A 13,465-nucleotide genomic window follows, 5' to 3' on the forward strand; every position below is an offset into this window, starting at 1 on the left:
GTAGACAGGCCACATCCTCCACCCGCACCCTCCCCTCCTGGTCCTAGTGTGGTTCTGATGTGGTTCTGGTGTGGTTCTGGTGTGGGTTCTGGTGTGGGTTCTGGTATGGTCCTGGTGTGGTTCTGGTGTGGTTCTGGTGTGGTTCTGGTGTGGGTTCTGGTGTGGGTTCTGGTGTGGGTTCTGGTGTGGTTCTAATGTGGTTCTGGTGTGGGTTCTGGTATGGTCCTGGTGTGGTTCTGTTTTGTTTCTGGTGTGGGTTCTGGTGTGGTTCTGGTGTGGGTTCTGGTGTAGTTCTGGTGTGGTTCTGGTGTGGGTTCTGGTGTGGTTCTGGTGTGGGTTCTGGTGTGGTTCTGGTGTGGGTTCTGGTGTGATTTCTGGTGTGGTTCTGGTGTGGTTCTGGTGTGGGTTCTGGTGTGGTTTCTGGTGTGGTTCTGGTGTGGGTTCTGGTGTAGTTCTGGTGTGGGTTCTGGTGTGGGTTCTGGTGTGGTTCTGGTCTGGGTTCTGGTCTGGGTTCTGGTGTGCTTCCTGGTGTAGGTTCTGGTCTGGGTTCTGGTGTGCTTCCTAGTCTGGGTTCTGGTGTGCTTCCTGGTGTGTTTCCTGGTGTGGTTTCTGGTGTGGTTCTGGTGTGGTTTCTGGTGTGGTTCCTGGTGTGGTTCCTGGTCTGGGTTCTGGTGTGCTTCCTGGTGTGGGTTCTGGTGTGGTTCTGTGTGGTTCCTGGTGTGCTTCCTGGTGTGGTTCTGGTGTGGGTTCTGGTGTGCTTCCTGGTGTGCTTCCTGGTGTGTTTCCTGGTGTGGTTCTGGTGTGGTTCCTGGTGTGCTTCCTGGTGTGGTTCTGGTGTGGGTTCTGGTGTGCTTCCTGGTGTGCTTCCTGGTCTGGGTTCTGGTGTGCTTCCTGGTGTGCTTCCTGGTGTGGGTTCTGGTGTGCTTCCTGGTGTGCTTCCTGGTGTGGTTCTGCTCTGGTTTCTGGAGTTGTTTCTGTTGTGGTTTCTGGTGTGGTTTCTGGTGTGCTTCCTGGTGTGGTTCTGGTGTGCTTCCTGGTGTGGTTCCTGGTGTGGTTCTGGTCTGGGTCCTGGTCTGGTTCCTGGTCTGGGTTCTGGTGTGTTTCCTGGTGTGGTTCTGTGTGGTTTCTGGTCTGGCTCCTGGTCTGGGTTCTGGTATGGTTCCTGGTGTGGTTCTGGTCTGGGTCCTGGTCTGGTTCCTGGTCTGGGTTCTGGTGTGCTTCCTGGTGTGGTTCTGTGTGGTTTCTGGTCTGGTTCCTGGTCTGGGTTCTGGTGTGGTTCCTGGTGTGGTTCTGTTCTGGGTCCTGGTCTGGTTCCTGGTCTGGGTTCTGGTGTGCTTCCTGGTGTGGTTCTGGTGTGGTTTCTGTTGTGGTTTCTGTTGTGGTTTCTGGCGTGCTTCCTGGTATGGTTTTGGTGTGCTTCCTGGTATGCTTCCTGGTGTGGTTTCTGTTGTGGTTTCTGGTGTGCTTCCTGGTGTGGTTCTGTGTGGTTTCTGGTGTGGTTCTGGTGTGGTTTCTGGTGTGGTTCCTGGTGTAGGTCCTGGTCTGGGTTCTGGTGTGCTCCCTGGTGTAGGTTCTGGTCTGGGTTCTGGTGTGGTTCCTGGTGTGCTTCCTGGTGTAGGTTCTGGTCTGGGTCCTGGTGTGCTTCCTGGTGTGGTTCTGTGTGGTTTCTGGTCTGGTTCCTGGTCTGGGTTCTGGTGTGTTTCCTGGTGTGGTTCTGGTGTGGTTTCTGGTTTGGTTCCTGGTCTGGGTTCTGGTGTGTTTCCTGGTGTGCTTCCTGGTGTGATTCCTGGTGTGGTTCGTGGTGTAGGTTCTGGTGTGGGTCCTGGTCTGGGTTCTGGTGTGTTTCCTGGTGTGCTTCCTGGTGCGGTTCCTGGTGTGGTTCCTGGTGTAGGTTCTGGTCTGGGTCCTGGTCTGGGTCCTGGTCCGGGTCCTGGTCTGGGCCAATGGTTCTCCAGGCCCTGCCTCCGTCTCACCTGTTAACTGGGTCTTGAGGTGGCTTGGTCTGCTGCTGGTTTGATTTTCGCCATCCGCAGCAGTTGCCTTTGTAGACATTGTGGCTGGAGTTCAAATACTTGGAGTCTTCAGATTTTCCCCAGAAAAAAACCAATTGTGTTTGCTCCTAATTGTAAAGCGTGGGGGAGGGAGGTGCCACCGTACGTGGCCGTCTTGAAGTCTGGACCACCTAGACAGCTCACGGAGCCCGAGTCCTCAGGACGGTCTTGTCCGCAGGTCAGAGCTGAGCCTCCGCCGACTTCGCAGCAGTCCTCACTCACCCTTGGCGTCCCTGCCACCCTGGGAAGATCCTGTGCCGCTCGAGTCCTGCAGGTTCTGCAGGAAGCTCAGGCTGAAGTCGGCCGTGGTCAGCCGTCTCCTGGGGCTCCTGACTTTGCTGCTTGGTGCCTTGAGATGGCTTGGTTTTCAAGGATCATCTGTGATGTATTTTATTTTTCTTTAAATCCGACCACTCATTTTCCTCAGGAGGGTTGTTCAGTGCATTTCATCAGCCAAAAAATAAAACACAGAAGTCCCCAGGCTGCTCTCCACCACTCCCTGTGTCCCTTTGGAGTGGACTTAGGGCAAAACACACGGTGCCGGTGGCTTATCTGGGTGCATGTGCCTGGTGTGGGGAGGTGGAGTTCACTTTGCAGCGATGCTCTGTGAGTCCTTCTGAGCTGGCTACTCTTCAGTGGCCAGCTGAAGTGGCCAGCTGGGCGGGCGTCTAGGACGGCTGTGTGGGAAACAGCTCTGGGAAGTCTGCAGGAGGAGTTGCGCCTGCCCTGCCCCTTCCTGGCCTCTGCTTCCTGCTGGCGGAGTCTGCCCCCGGGACTCCGAGGCCCGCGATGTCCCCCCAGCCCTTCGGCTCCACTGAAGCCAGAGCTGTCTCACTGAGGGCCAGAGGGCACAGGACAGGAAGTGCCTGTCCTCCTGGACTGCTCGAGGACAGGCAGGGCAGGAGGAATTCCTGACTCACAGGGCAGTGGCCCTGTAGCCACCGTGAGCTGAGGAGCCAGGAAGCAGGTGGGCTTGGTGCTGACACCGGAGCTCAGGTGGCCAGCATGCCCTGGTTCTGTGGCCACAGCAGCTGCACAGCGGTGTCAGGGTCACTGCCTGTCTCTGACTTCTAGGTGAGAGTAAGATCTCAGTTTCTAGAGGAGGGGACCCGGTCATGTAGCAGGCCGTGAGGTTTTCTCTCACAGGTCACCCTGGCCCTGGCCCTTGGTGTCCAGGGTGAAATCAGCTGGTGTAGCTGGGGTGGCAGTGATGGGCCCCTGCTGGGTGTGCGAGAGCTCAGCTCAGGCAGCAAGGCCCTCAGCACCTGTGCCCCCTGGATTTCAGACCTCCCTGACCCCTGGTCAGTACCTAATTCCTTCCTGGGCCTCCTGGGAAGCTGTCCGAGATAGGGGAGGGTCCCAGACACCCCCGCGCCTGCGTGTTGCTCTGTTGCTGCCTGTGAACATGACTCTGTTGAAACTTCATACTCTTCCTCCCGGCTGGCCCTGTCCCCATGCTGTGTGACGCTGACCACAGATTGCGGGTCCTCCACCACAGGGGCATGCTGCGCTCAGGATGCCCGTGGCTCTGAGGAGCCCTGACCAAGTGTCTACCTGCCCTAGCACTGGGGGCTCTTGTCCAGGTAGGGCAGTGAGACCACCAGCTGTGGCCACAGCCCCACCCGCCTGAACGTCTAACACTTGCAGTGGCCGGTGACTGGAGGGCAGCCAGCCGCCAGGGCGAAGGGGACAGCAGACTGCTGGGCAACAGTGTGAGCTCAGGGTGTAACTGCGGTCAGCAGTACCTCCTCTGGGAGTTAACGGTGGGAATCTGCTTAGTGCAGACCTGACCGTCCACAGAAACCCGATGTGCAGTGCAGCTGCAGTCCTCTCAGCTAATGGCAGGGTGATGGGCTGCATAGGCCACTGGCAGTGGCCCCAGCTGGCTGTCCCTGCCTTGGTGGATGGGGCATGGTGCTGCCTGGCTAAGGTCTCTGCCTTCCTGGTTTTAGGGCAGACAGGGCACTGTGCTGTCCTTCTGCTGTGGGTGGACTCGGTGCTGGGAGCATGGAGCAGGTGCCCTGGGCCACATTTCTCTGCGGATGAGTCTCCTGGGGCCAGGTCCAGGGAAGGGCTCCGCCGGGGCTCAGCGCTTGAGCATCTTGCAGACGGGTCACGACAGACCCCAGGCCATGGACTGAAGGGAAAGCACTGAGCTTCTTGAAAGAGGACCCGGGCATTCGAAGGTAAGCCTCAGCTGGGTGGCCCTCCACAACCCACACGGCACAAGCTGTGGACTTTGGCACGTCCCGCGTCACTGTGAGTGGTACTGCAGGACATTGTCTGCGCGTCCTAACCTTCCCCTCTCTCTCTGCTTCAGGTCAAGCGCCTTCACGTGCCTGGAAACTGCCAAGCAAGGGCTGCTGGGCGCGGTGACCGACGCCCTGGCCCTGGCATTTGCCAACAGGAGCTTGGCTGTAGGCAGCGCAAGGAGACGCGAGCCAGGGCCAGAAGGAAGGTGTGCAGGGCTGGGCCTGGCGCTGCCGGACGGCTCTGCGCTGCCCAGTGGGATCTGAGATACCCGTGCCCGCGGTGTGCAGGCTGCCTCACTCTGGTCTGGCCTGTGGCTGTGGACGGCACCTGGCTTCTGACCTGGCCGTCGCCCTTCCCCGGGCTCCTCCGGCGGCTGGCCCTCACTGTCCAGGCTCTGGAGCGTGGAGGGTAACGTCTGGACAAGGCTCACCACCTCTGGGCTTGGCCTGTCCTCTGGGGAGCGCTGCCTTGTGTGTCCCTCGGCCCTCCCACGTTCCCTCTGTGCTGTGCTCCTGGGACACCCCAGGCCCAGCTCTGGCTGCCAGCTGTTAGGGCTCCGGTTTCCTCGTGTCCCTTGGCCACTGCTTCTCTGTCCTGCATCAGGTCTCTCCCGTGGTCGGGCAGACCGTCTGAGGTCCACTTCGTGTCACGGGACCCTCGCCCCAGCCCTCACGGAGGCTGTGTGTTGCTGTCACTCACCGTGGCCTGGTGCTGGGCCTGAGGACTCAGTGGGGTCCCTGGTGGCGGGCCCTGGCCCCGTGTCCTGGACTGCTGCCCGCCGCGCCGTGGGCCGGGGCTTGGGCTTGTTCTGGGGAGGCCGTGTCATGGGCACTCATGACCTGAGGCCTGAGCCTTCCCCACACGCAGGCAGCCACGAGGACAGAGCAGCCTGGTTTGTCGTGAAAACACTTTTATTAGAAACGGAGGTTCAATCTGTCACAGGCCATTCCCTGCAGCCCCCGCCCCCTCAGCCGGCAGCTGTGGCAGTGAGCAGTGTCGGGCTGGAAACAGCTGGTGCTCGGAACCAGCCCAAGGGTCCTTCCTGGCCATCCCAGCCGGCCATCGTCCCCACGGCATTCCCTGCAGAGTCAGCGACCAGGTCACTGAATTCACACCGTGGCTCACTCGGTGCCTGGGCTCGGGTGCCGTGGCCCCAGACGGTCCCCCCAGCCCCTGTAGAGGGAGGGGGACGGGGACCCCACAGCCCCACCCACCTGCAGCAGCAGCAACCCCAGAACCTCCCCTCTGTCCCCAGGTGGGCAGGGCCCTCCTTCCATCGCCCCTGACCTCCCACACCCTCCCACCCTCTGTCCTCCCAGATTCTGCTCCACGTGAGCCAGTGCCTGGCACACCTCAGCCCCAGGTGCCCAGTGGGCAGGAAGTGGGTCCTCCCTGGACACAGCAGGGCCCTACAGAGGGGTGTCAGAGCTGCCTGGGGTCCCCCAAACCTGTGTGTGGCTGCCCTGGCTCTGGCCCTGGCCCCTCACAGGGCTGATGTGAGCTAAGGTAAAGTGGGGTCACTGGAGTGGCCCTCATGCAACTGACCATGGTCATAAGAGATCAGGGCACCGATGTAGAGACCACCCTTAGGCGCAGGAGAAGCCGCTGTGAGCCGGGACACCTTGGCTTGCACTCCAGCCTCCAGAGGATTAATACCCGTGTTCTTTGTCACAGTAGCTCGGAGCCAGCGCACAGAGCCGTTGTCCCCGGGGAAACCCCGATAGCTTGGTGCCCCCGGGCCTGGTGTGGTCTGGGACACCAGTTCCGGGTTATAGCAGGGCGGCAAGGGTGTCCGTGCCAAACCCCTAGTAGGGGACCGGAGACCCAGGAGCTAAGTGGCACCTCCCAACCCACAGTGTGCTCTGTGGGCCCAGGCACAACTGGCCAGGAGACGTGGGCAGCAGCTCCTCGGGCCTGTGAACGTGCAGGGTGAGGTCAGGGCTGACAAGATGATGCTCTGTCACTGTCACAGTGCCCTCGGGGGCTCCCCTCCTACTGGTGCAGCTGGGTCACCCTCTCACTTCAGAAGCCACCACAGGCCTCGGGAGCAGAGGACAAGGCTGCCGGGGCCTGGTCTTCCTCAGGTGCTCGTGCACCTCAGCCCAGGTCAGCAGGGAAAGGGCCCCCACGGGCAGAGGTTGCAAGCCCAGACTCTGAAGGAAGGGGCAGGGAGGCGTGTCCAGGGGTCTCTCTGTCCTTGCACCTCTGGTTCTGTCCCACCCAAGGAGGGACGTGCTCAGAGTCCCCTGCACAGCCCTGCATGTGACAGGACAGCTGTGGCCTGTCCCTAAGGGCACCTGGACACTGAGCCATCTCAGGGAGCAGAAGGGCCCTGGTGAGCCTGTGGTCCTGCCAAAGCCAGGCCAGCGGTCAGGTCTGACAGAGTGAGGCCGCGCTGGTGCCCCTCGTCCTCTTCCTGGAGAGCCCCTGTTCTGCTGCAGGGTGGGGGCGGCAGCAGCCGTGGGCCATCCTCTGTCCTCTTCCACGCTCCTGTGGGGGCTCCTCCACTGTCCACACACGCAGACCAGCAGCTGCTCTGCACAGGGTCAGCTGCATGCCCCAGAGATATTCCAGCCATGCCAGGCTCTCAGAGCGGCCTCCACATGAGAACACGTGGAGCCTTTGACAGGACGGTGAAGGTGACACCAGTCTCCAGAGGTGCAGTGTGTCCCCCCGGTCTTGGGGAGAGCCAGCTGGTGAGGACGAACAGTCAGAGGCAGGTTTGGATGGACAGATGCCGGCCACGAAGCTTGCACAGACGATGGCCATGGGGAAGGTGGTCGGCTCTGTCCAGCACAGACGATGGCCGTGGGGAAGGTGGTCAGGTCTGTCCAGCCATGTTGACGTGGGCCAGGATGTACGCGCCTTGACCAGGAAGACCCCATTTCACCCCGAGACGCACGTAAGAAATGCTCCTCCCGAGAGAAGACCCGGCGCTGCCGTCCTGACCCCTCGGCACTCCTTGCGCAGCAAGCTTGGCTTTGGAAGTGCCCCACGGGTCACTGACGCTGTGCTCTGTGGTCCAGTCCTTCCTGGGCACTGGCCTGCCTGGTGGGCCACTCTGACCCCACCCTGCACCGCCACCTCTGACCTCCTGGTGGCTGCGGGTTTGGGATATGAAGGTGCGCCCTAACCCTGCACAGGGTCGGGGTGTGCAGCGGCAACTTGGTCACTGCCCCTTGATCCACTGTGGATCCACTTGTCCTGCTTCAAGACTGACCCAGCGATTTCTAATGTGCCACAGCTGTGTGACGAGTCCCCAAGGCTGAATAGTTCCTAAGTCACACGAACCCAGAGCTGCAGCTCTCGAGGCTGAGGTCCGAGAGCGAGGCGATGGCAGGTCACTTTCTCACTGGCTGCTGGGCCCAGCGAGGGCTGCCTCTGCTCCCTCGTGTCCCCTCACCTCTTGCAGGGCTCTGGCCACCTTCTGAGGGCACCCCTGGCACTGTGGCGGACCAGGACCACCTGAGGCTCCTGGGGCACGGTCAGAGCATGGCAGATGGCCTGCATCAAGCCCTCTGCCCCGAGGGGCCAGCTCTGTGCGGAGAAGAGAAAGGAGAGAGACCGAAGAAAAGAAACCCTTTTATTCATTCGGTCCACTCAGCAGACCGCACCCGCGCAGCAGGGCTACAGTGCCCGAGGCCTGAGCTGCCTGGGGACAGGGAGCCGCCGTGGCTGGCCACTCTTCATGCTCACCCTTAGCAAGAGGGCACACTGGTGACCGTAGCCCAAGAGGAAGGAGCCACGCTCAAACTCGTGCGACGGTCCGCCTGCCGGGGCAGCTGCCACTGCTGCCCCAGAATTGAGCTGGGAGCCGTGCCCGGGCAAGGGCCGGCCTGCACAGGGCACCCGGCCAACCCACATGGGTGCGGTCGTGTGCACAGGGGCTGGGCGGGGCTCTCGAAGGTCCTGCTGAGGGGCATCCAGGGCCACAGGTGCTGGGTGGGCGGCGCGGCCATGAAGGGGCCTGTGGCCTGCAGGTGAAGACCTCTGACCTCCCGGGCTCAGGCACTGCCCAGCTCCCTAGCTGCACTTTGCTCCAACACTGATGACCGCTTCCCACCTGACTGCTGGCCAGGGAAGGAGCCGCGCTGCCACAGCCTCCCCGCCGCGGGAGACACGGCCCAGGCCGTGGGAGACACGGAGGCCCAGGCGACCCCACAGGCCCCACAGCCCAGGGGCCGGCTCCCGGCTCCCTGCTCCCAGCCTGCCTCTCCCACACCAGCTGCCGCAGCACGGAACACCCCGGGCTCAACAGCCCAGCGCCGAGCTCCCACACGGTGCGGCCAGCAGCTCTCAGGTTGGGCCGGACCCTGAGTCACTGCAGCAGTTCGCATGGACCTCCCCGTCTTGAGCACAGGTGCCAGGTGGGGAGACTCCACTGCCGTCTGGCTGCCTGGCACACCCTAAGGCACAACCCAGCAAATAACTTACACCCACCCAACCAAAGCAGGGGCCTGGACACGTGGGCCCAACCTGATCAGGAGCCCGGGACCCTGCACTGGGCCTCGCCTGGGAAGACCGCCACAGCAACAAACCTGCAAACCTGTCCTCAGGCTCCGGCCAGTCTCTCCTGCTGGACAGCACGCACAGCCCACTGCAGGCTGCTGGTCAAGCGGGCGCTCTGACGGGCTCCCTGATGGGCACTCCCCTGCCTCTGCTCCTGGCCAGCCCCTGCCTCAGCCTCGCCTCATCTCGGTGGCCCATTTACACATCACTGGCGAGGACGTGTGGCCTGAGTGTCAGAGCTCAGAAATGAAGACTGCAATGAAGAGCTTGAGTTTGCCTGGCTAATGACGACCAGGTGCCCACGAGCAGAGGTGAACAGCCACTGGTGGAAGTGGCGCAGCCTGTGCCTTTATTGTTCCGTAACTTCTAACACGGTGGACAGGAAGACGTCCGGGTCCATGCTGCCGAGCAGTCCGCTCACCACAGATGCTGCCCGCTCCTCTGGACACCAGTTCTGCAGCGAGGCGGCAGCACAAGTCCTGAGGAACACGCTGCGTGCTGACCCAGAGGGCCGCGAAGCCCTTGCAGCCCACGGCGGGCGGAGGACGTGCAGGACGGAGGTCCTGGGTGCTCCCCGCAGCAGGTCTCCACGCGCAGACAGCGGGCGCTCAGTAGGCGATCTCCCAGTGGCTGGGCTGCTCACACGCCTTCTCCTGGTCCCCACAGAAGCGGTTGTAGGTCGTCTTGGGGTCCAACCCCAGGATTTCCCTTTCCTCGTGGATCCGGAAAGAGAACGTGGAGACTGAGGTGCCGATGAAAAACCTGAAAACAAACACAGGGTCCAGAGCCACGGGGTCAGCACTGGGCCGGCCATCAGTCCCACTGCCCAGGCCCACCCTGGCCCCCCAGCCGGTCCCTCCACTGCTCCTCGCAGGTGCCACATAGGACTCCTGTAGAGGAGCAGTGGGATCCCGGGAGCCCAAGGCCCATGCGCACTACACTGCCTGGGCTGGAGGGGGCGGGCACGGGAGGCCCTGCACTCCTCGGCCTCCCGGGCAGGTGGGAGGCCCTGCACTCCTCGGCCTCCTGGGCTGGCCTCTAGCTCTCGGGCAGGTGGGAGGCCTCTACTCCTCGGCCTCCTGGGTTGGCCTCTAGCTCTCGGGCAGGTGGGAGGCCTCTACTCCTCTGCCTCCTGGGCTGGCCTCTAGCTCTCGGGCAGGTGGGAGGCTCTGCACTCCTCGGCCTCCTGGGCTGGCCTCTAGCTCTTGGGCAGGTGGGAGGCTCTGCACTCCTCGGCCTCCTGGGCTGGCCTCTAGCTCCCGGGCAGGTGGGAGGCCTCTACTCCTCGGCCTCCTGGGCTGGCCTCTAGCTCTCGGGCAGGTGGGAGGCTCTGCACTCCTCGGCCTCCTGGGCTGGCCTCTAGCTCCCGGGCAGGTGGGAGGCCTCTACTCCTCGGCCTCCTGGGCTGGCCTCTAGCTCTCGGGCAGGTGGGAGGCCCTGCACTCCTCGGCCTCCTGGGCTGGCCTCTAGCTCCCGGGGAGGTGGAAGGCCCTCCACCCCTTGGCCTCCTGGGCTGGCCTCTAGCTCCTGGGGAGGTGGGAGGCCCTCCACCCCTGGGCCTCCTGGGCTGGCCTCCCTCTCTACTCAACAACCAACTCATCTGAGGCATTTCCAGAGCAGGTGCTACGTGCAGTGCCACACTGGTCTGGGGACCGTAGGCTTCTGAGTGAGTGCGACTCCAGGGACGGAGGTGGGTGGGTAAGGGAGGCTGTGTGGCCGAGAGTGGCCGCAGGCAGGTGGGCGAGGACTTACACACAGGAGCCTGCAGGGGGGCTCCCAGAAACCAGCTGGCCGTGGGGCTCTCGGGAGAGCCAAGGCGGGGTGAAGCATGAGCTCGGGACTCCCCAGCGCCAGACACCTGCAGGCTCTCACCACCACTGCAGGCCACACCTGGGGAGTGGGCGCGGCCGTGACCTGACCCAACTGAGAGCAGTCCTCTCTGTCCCTCACAGGCAAAGGCTGAGACAGCACTGCTGGTGCCCCGGTGCCCAGGGACGTGGGAGGGCCGGCGGGGAGCTCACCCCGGTGGATGGGAGCAGGCCGGCTGCCCACACAGGGGAGTGGGCACAGCACCCAGCACGCAGGGGCCATGTGGAGATCATGCCTGCACCGTCCCGGTCCAGCTGGCCCACGACGTCCCAGGTGGACGTGCAGGAGGGCTGCAGCGACCCGCAGAGGCCCCTCCAGAGCCATGAAGGGGCCACAAGCCTCCAGCCCTGGGACCCTGTGCATGCCCCTAACACAGCACCCCTGGACGCGAGCCCCACCAGGGCACTGGCCTCCCAGGGCAGGAGTGGACAGGAGCAGGGGCAAGGAAGGAAGGGAGAGCAGAGGCCCAGCTGGAGCAGGAACAAGGCAAGTGTGCCTCAGAGGACACTGCTCCTGGAGACCAAGGGTCCACGTCAGCCCAAGGATGCCCAGAACTGGACATTATAGGAGATTCCAAGATGGGTCATGGCCAGGGTGCGAGGGACCACCTGCTACGGTCACCAAGACCCCGAGACGCAGGCACCCAAGAGCACGGCTGTGCCCCGCGTGAGCTGGGCGGGCAGGTACCTGGCGTGCGAGCAGATCCACTGGTCGATGATGGCGACGCCCCCGTCCTTGTACAGCTCCAGCTCCTCCCAGCTGGGCTCAAAGGTCACCATCTTGGGGAGCAGCTTTTTCAGCTCCTCGTACTCTGCAAACAGAGAGGCTGCTCGTGGGCCCGTGGAGCAGGCACGTCCACTCAGGCACGCCAGGCAGGTGCCGCTGTGGCTCCGGCAACGGGGAAGGCGAAGGCAGCTCAGCTCTGCCCCCTGGGCCACGGCCCGTGGGCACTCACGGCGGCCTACCTGTCCTGATGGCGTCCGTGGCCACGAAGACCGTGTGCAGCCGGTGGGTCCTCATGAGGCTGCGGATCTTCCTCACGGCCCCCTCCAGGCTGGGCACGTCCTTCCGGTGCCCCCAGATGAAGTCCTTTCTTCTCAGGTGGACTGCGAGGTAGGGGCCCCCCAGCGAAGAGCCGGGCTCCACCTGGGGAGGAGGACGGGGAACTGAGGCGACGGGACGAGGGTGTCCACGCAGCCTCCCCTCCCGGCCCCAGGGACCTCAGACAGACGGCAGGGCGGGTGGAGACCAGGAGGCAATCACGCATCACAGACCCTTTTACTCAAGTGAAGTCACACTCGGGAAAAAGGAAAGCTCTCTAAGGTTTCCTTCCCAGTCACGGCTGAGCGGCTAGCGTCCCAGGACAGAGGCACGGGAGTCCTCTCCAGGACCCCACACCGCGGCCGGCCAGCACGCTGCTCGTGGGGATCACGCCACAGGAGAACCTGAGCTTCCAGGCGGAGCCGACAGAGCCGCTCACACGTGGTGGTACTCGCGTGTGTTTACACACACAGTTAAATACATTCTTACATGTGTAAAGCATTTAACGTTCACATAAAAAATCCAAAAGGACGACGCTAGACCCCAACGGGATTTTCCACAGGCTCCACGCGCGTCCTCAGTCGGTGTCCCAGCAGTGCTGGGGGTCTGGCCTGCCCCGCCGCCCCTCACCACGCACGGCAGGAGGAGATCGCCCACAGGGGCTTCCCTTACTCCTAGAGCAGCCTTCTAGATGCCGGCCTGCAGCGACGTCCCCTCCTGACCGCAGGACACCGTGCCAAGCAAGTTCCCACATCTGCAGCACGGCAGGGATCACGGTGCTTGGGCCTGTCCCTCGGTGGCCCGGCCTGACTCCCCAGCCCTGGAAGGACGACTGACCCCGGGTGACGCAGACGCACCTTCATCTTCGTCCAGTCCTCCTCAAACGGGATCCTGTCCGTGGCGTCGGTGGAGTTGAGGTACCTGCTTCTGAAGGCGTCGCCCACCACCCGCAGGTGTTTGGCGAACACCATGCTCCGGCGGGTCTGTGGGGACAGGTGGGAGCTGAGGGCACAGGCAGGCCCTGGGGACCGCACACAGCTGCATGCCACCTCGCTGGGGCCAGGGAGAGGCGCCACAGCCCGCCCCGTGCCGCTCCCCTTGCTGACGCCCTGGCACCAGCTGCCCAGCCCCACATGCCCCTCGTCGCCCGAGCAGCCGCGCTCTCTGCCTGCAGACTTTGGGACTGCCCCCCAGCCCGGAGAGGCGCACCAGGCCCTCCACTCCCTGGACTCCAGCAGCACCACCCGGAGCTCCGGAGCCCAGCTGGACCAGGAGTCTCTGTTCCACATGACCTGCCCTGCTGCTCCTGGCCGGGCTGTGGCTCAGGCCAACTGTGGGTCCTCAGAGGTCACCCAGGGATGTGCTCCCCACCTCCAGGCAGAATCAATTCCAGGGTTAGGGTCGCATGGAGAAAACACCCCTCTGGGGAACCAGAGTGTGGAGCAGGCAGAGCTCGAGGCTAGACCACCAGCAAGTCAGGAGAAGAGGAGCCGGAGGACAGCCCTGTCCCAGCATGGAGAGGGGCTGGAGGGCGGAGCGCACGTGAGAGCCAGGGCCACGTGGCAGGGACAGAGGCTCCTGGCTCGGCTCCCAAGCCTGGTCCCGTGTCTCCAGACACCTGGCCCCACACAGGGTCCAGCACCTTTGCCCTAGGGTGGGTGAGGATCCCCTGCTGGTGCCCCAAGTCCAGGGCTTCCAGGAGCCTCGGGATCTCAGTCAGCGGTGGAAAGAAGAGCCGTCTG

At 63.2% G+C, this 13,465-nt stretch overlaps 1 protein-coding gene across 1 annotated transcript in view; it reads right to left on the reverse strand.

Annotated features, from left to right (window-relative positions):
• Window positions 1-7,873: 7,873 nt before the first annotated feature.
• Window positions 7,874-13,465, reverse strand: part of Pofut2 (protein O-fucosyltransferase 2) — a 7,260-nt gene continuing 1,668 nt past the window's right edge. The window contains exons 4-7 of the mRNA XM_078041204.1: window positions 12,581-13,044; window positions 11,648-11,828; window positions 11,370-11,493; window positions 7,874-9,575 (exon numbers count right to left, since the gene is read on the reverse strand). Coding sequence (XP_077897330.1) covers window positions 9,422-9,575; window positions 11,370-11,493; window positions 11,648-11,828; window positions 12,581-13,044 — 923 coding nt within the window. The 3' untranslated portion in view covers window positions 7,874-9,421. The remainder of the gene's footprint in view (window positions 9,576-11,369; window positions 11,494-11,647; window positions 11,829-12,580; window positions 13,045-13,465) is intronic.

The sequence above is a fragment of the Ictidomys tridecemlineatus genome, chromosome 3 (assembly GCF_052094955.1).
Source record: "Ictidomys tridecemlineatus isolate mIctTri1 chromosome 3, mIctTri1.hap1, whole genome shotgun sequence".
Lineage (NCBI taxonomy): Eukaryota > Metazoa > Chordata > Mammalia > Rodentia > Sciuridae > Ictidomys > Ictidomys tridecemlineatus.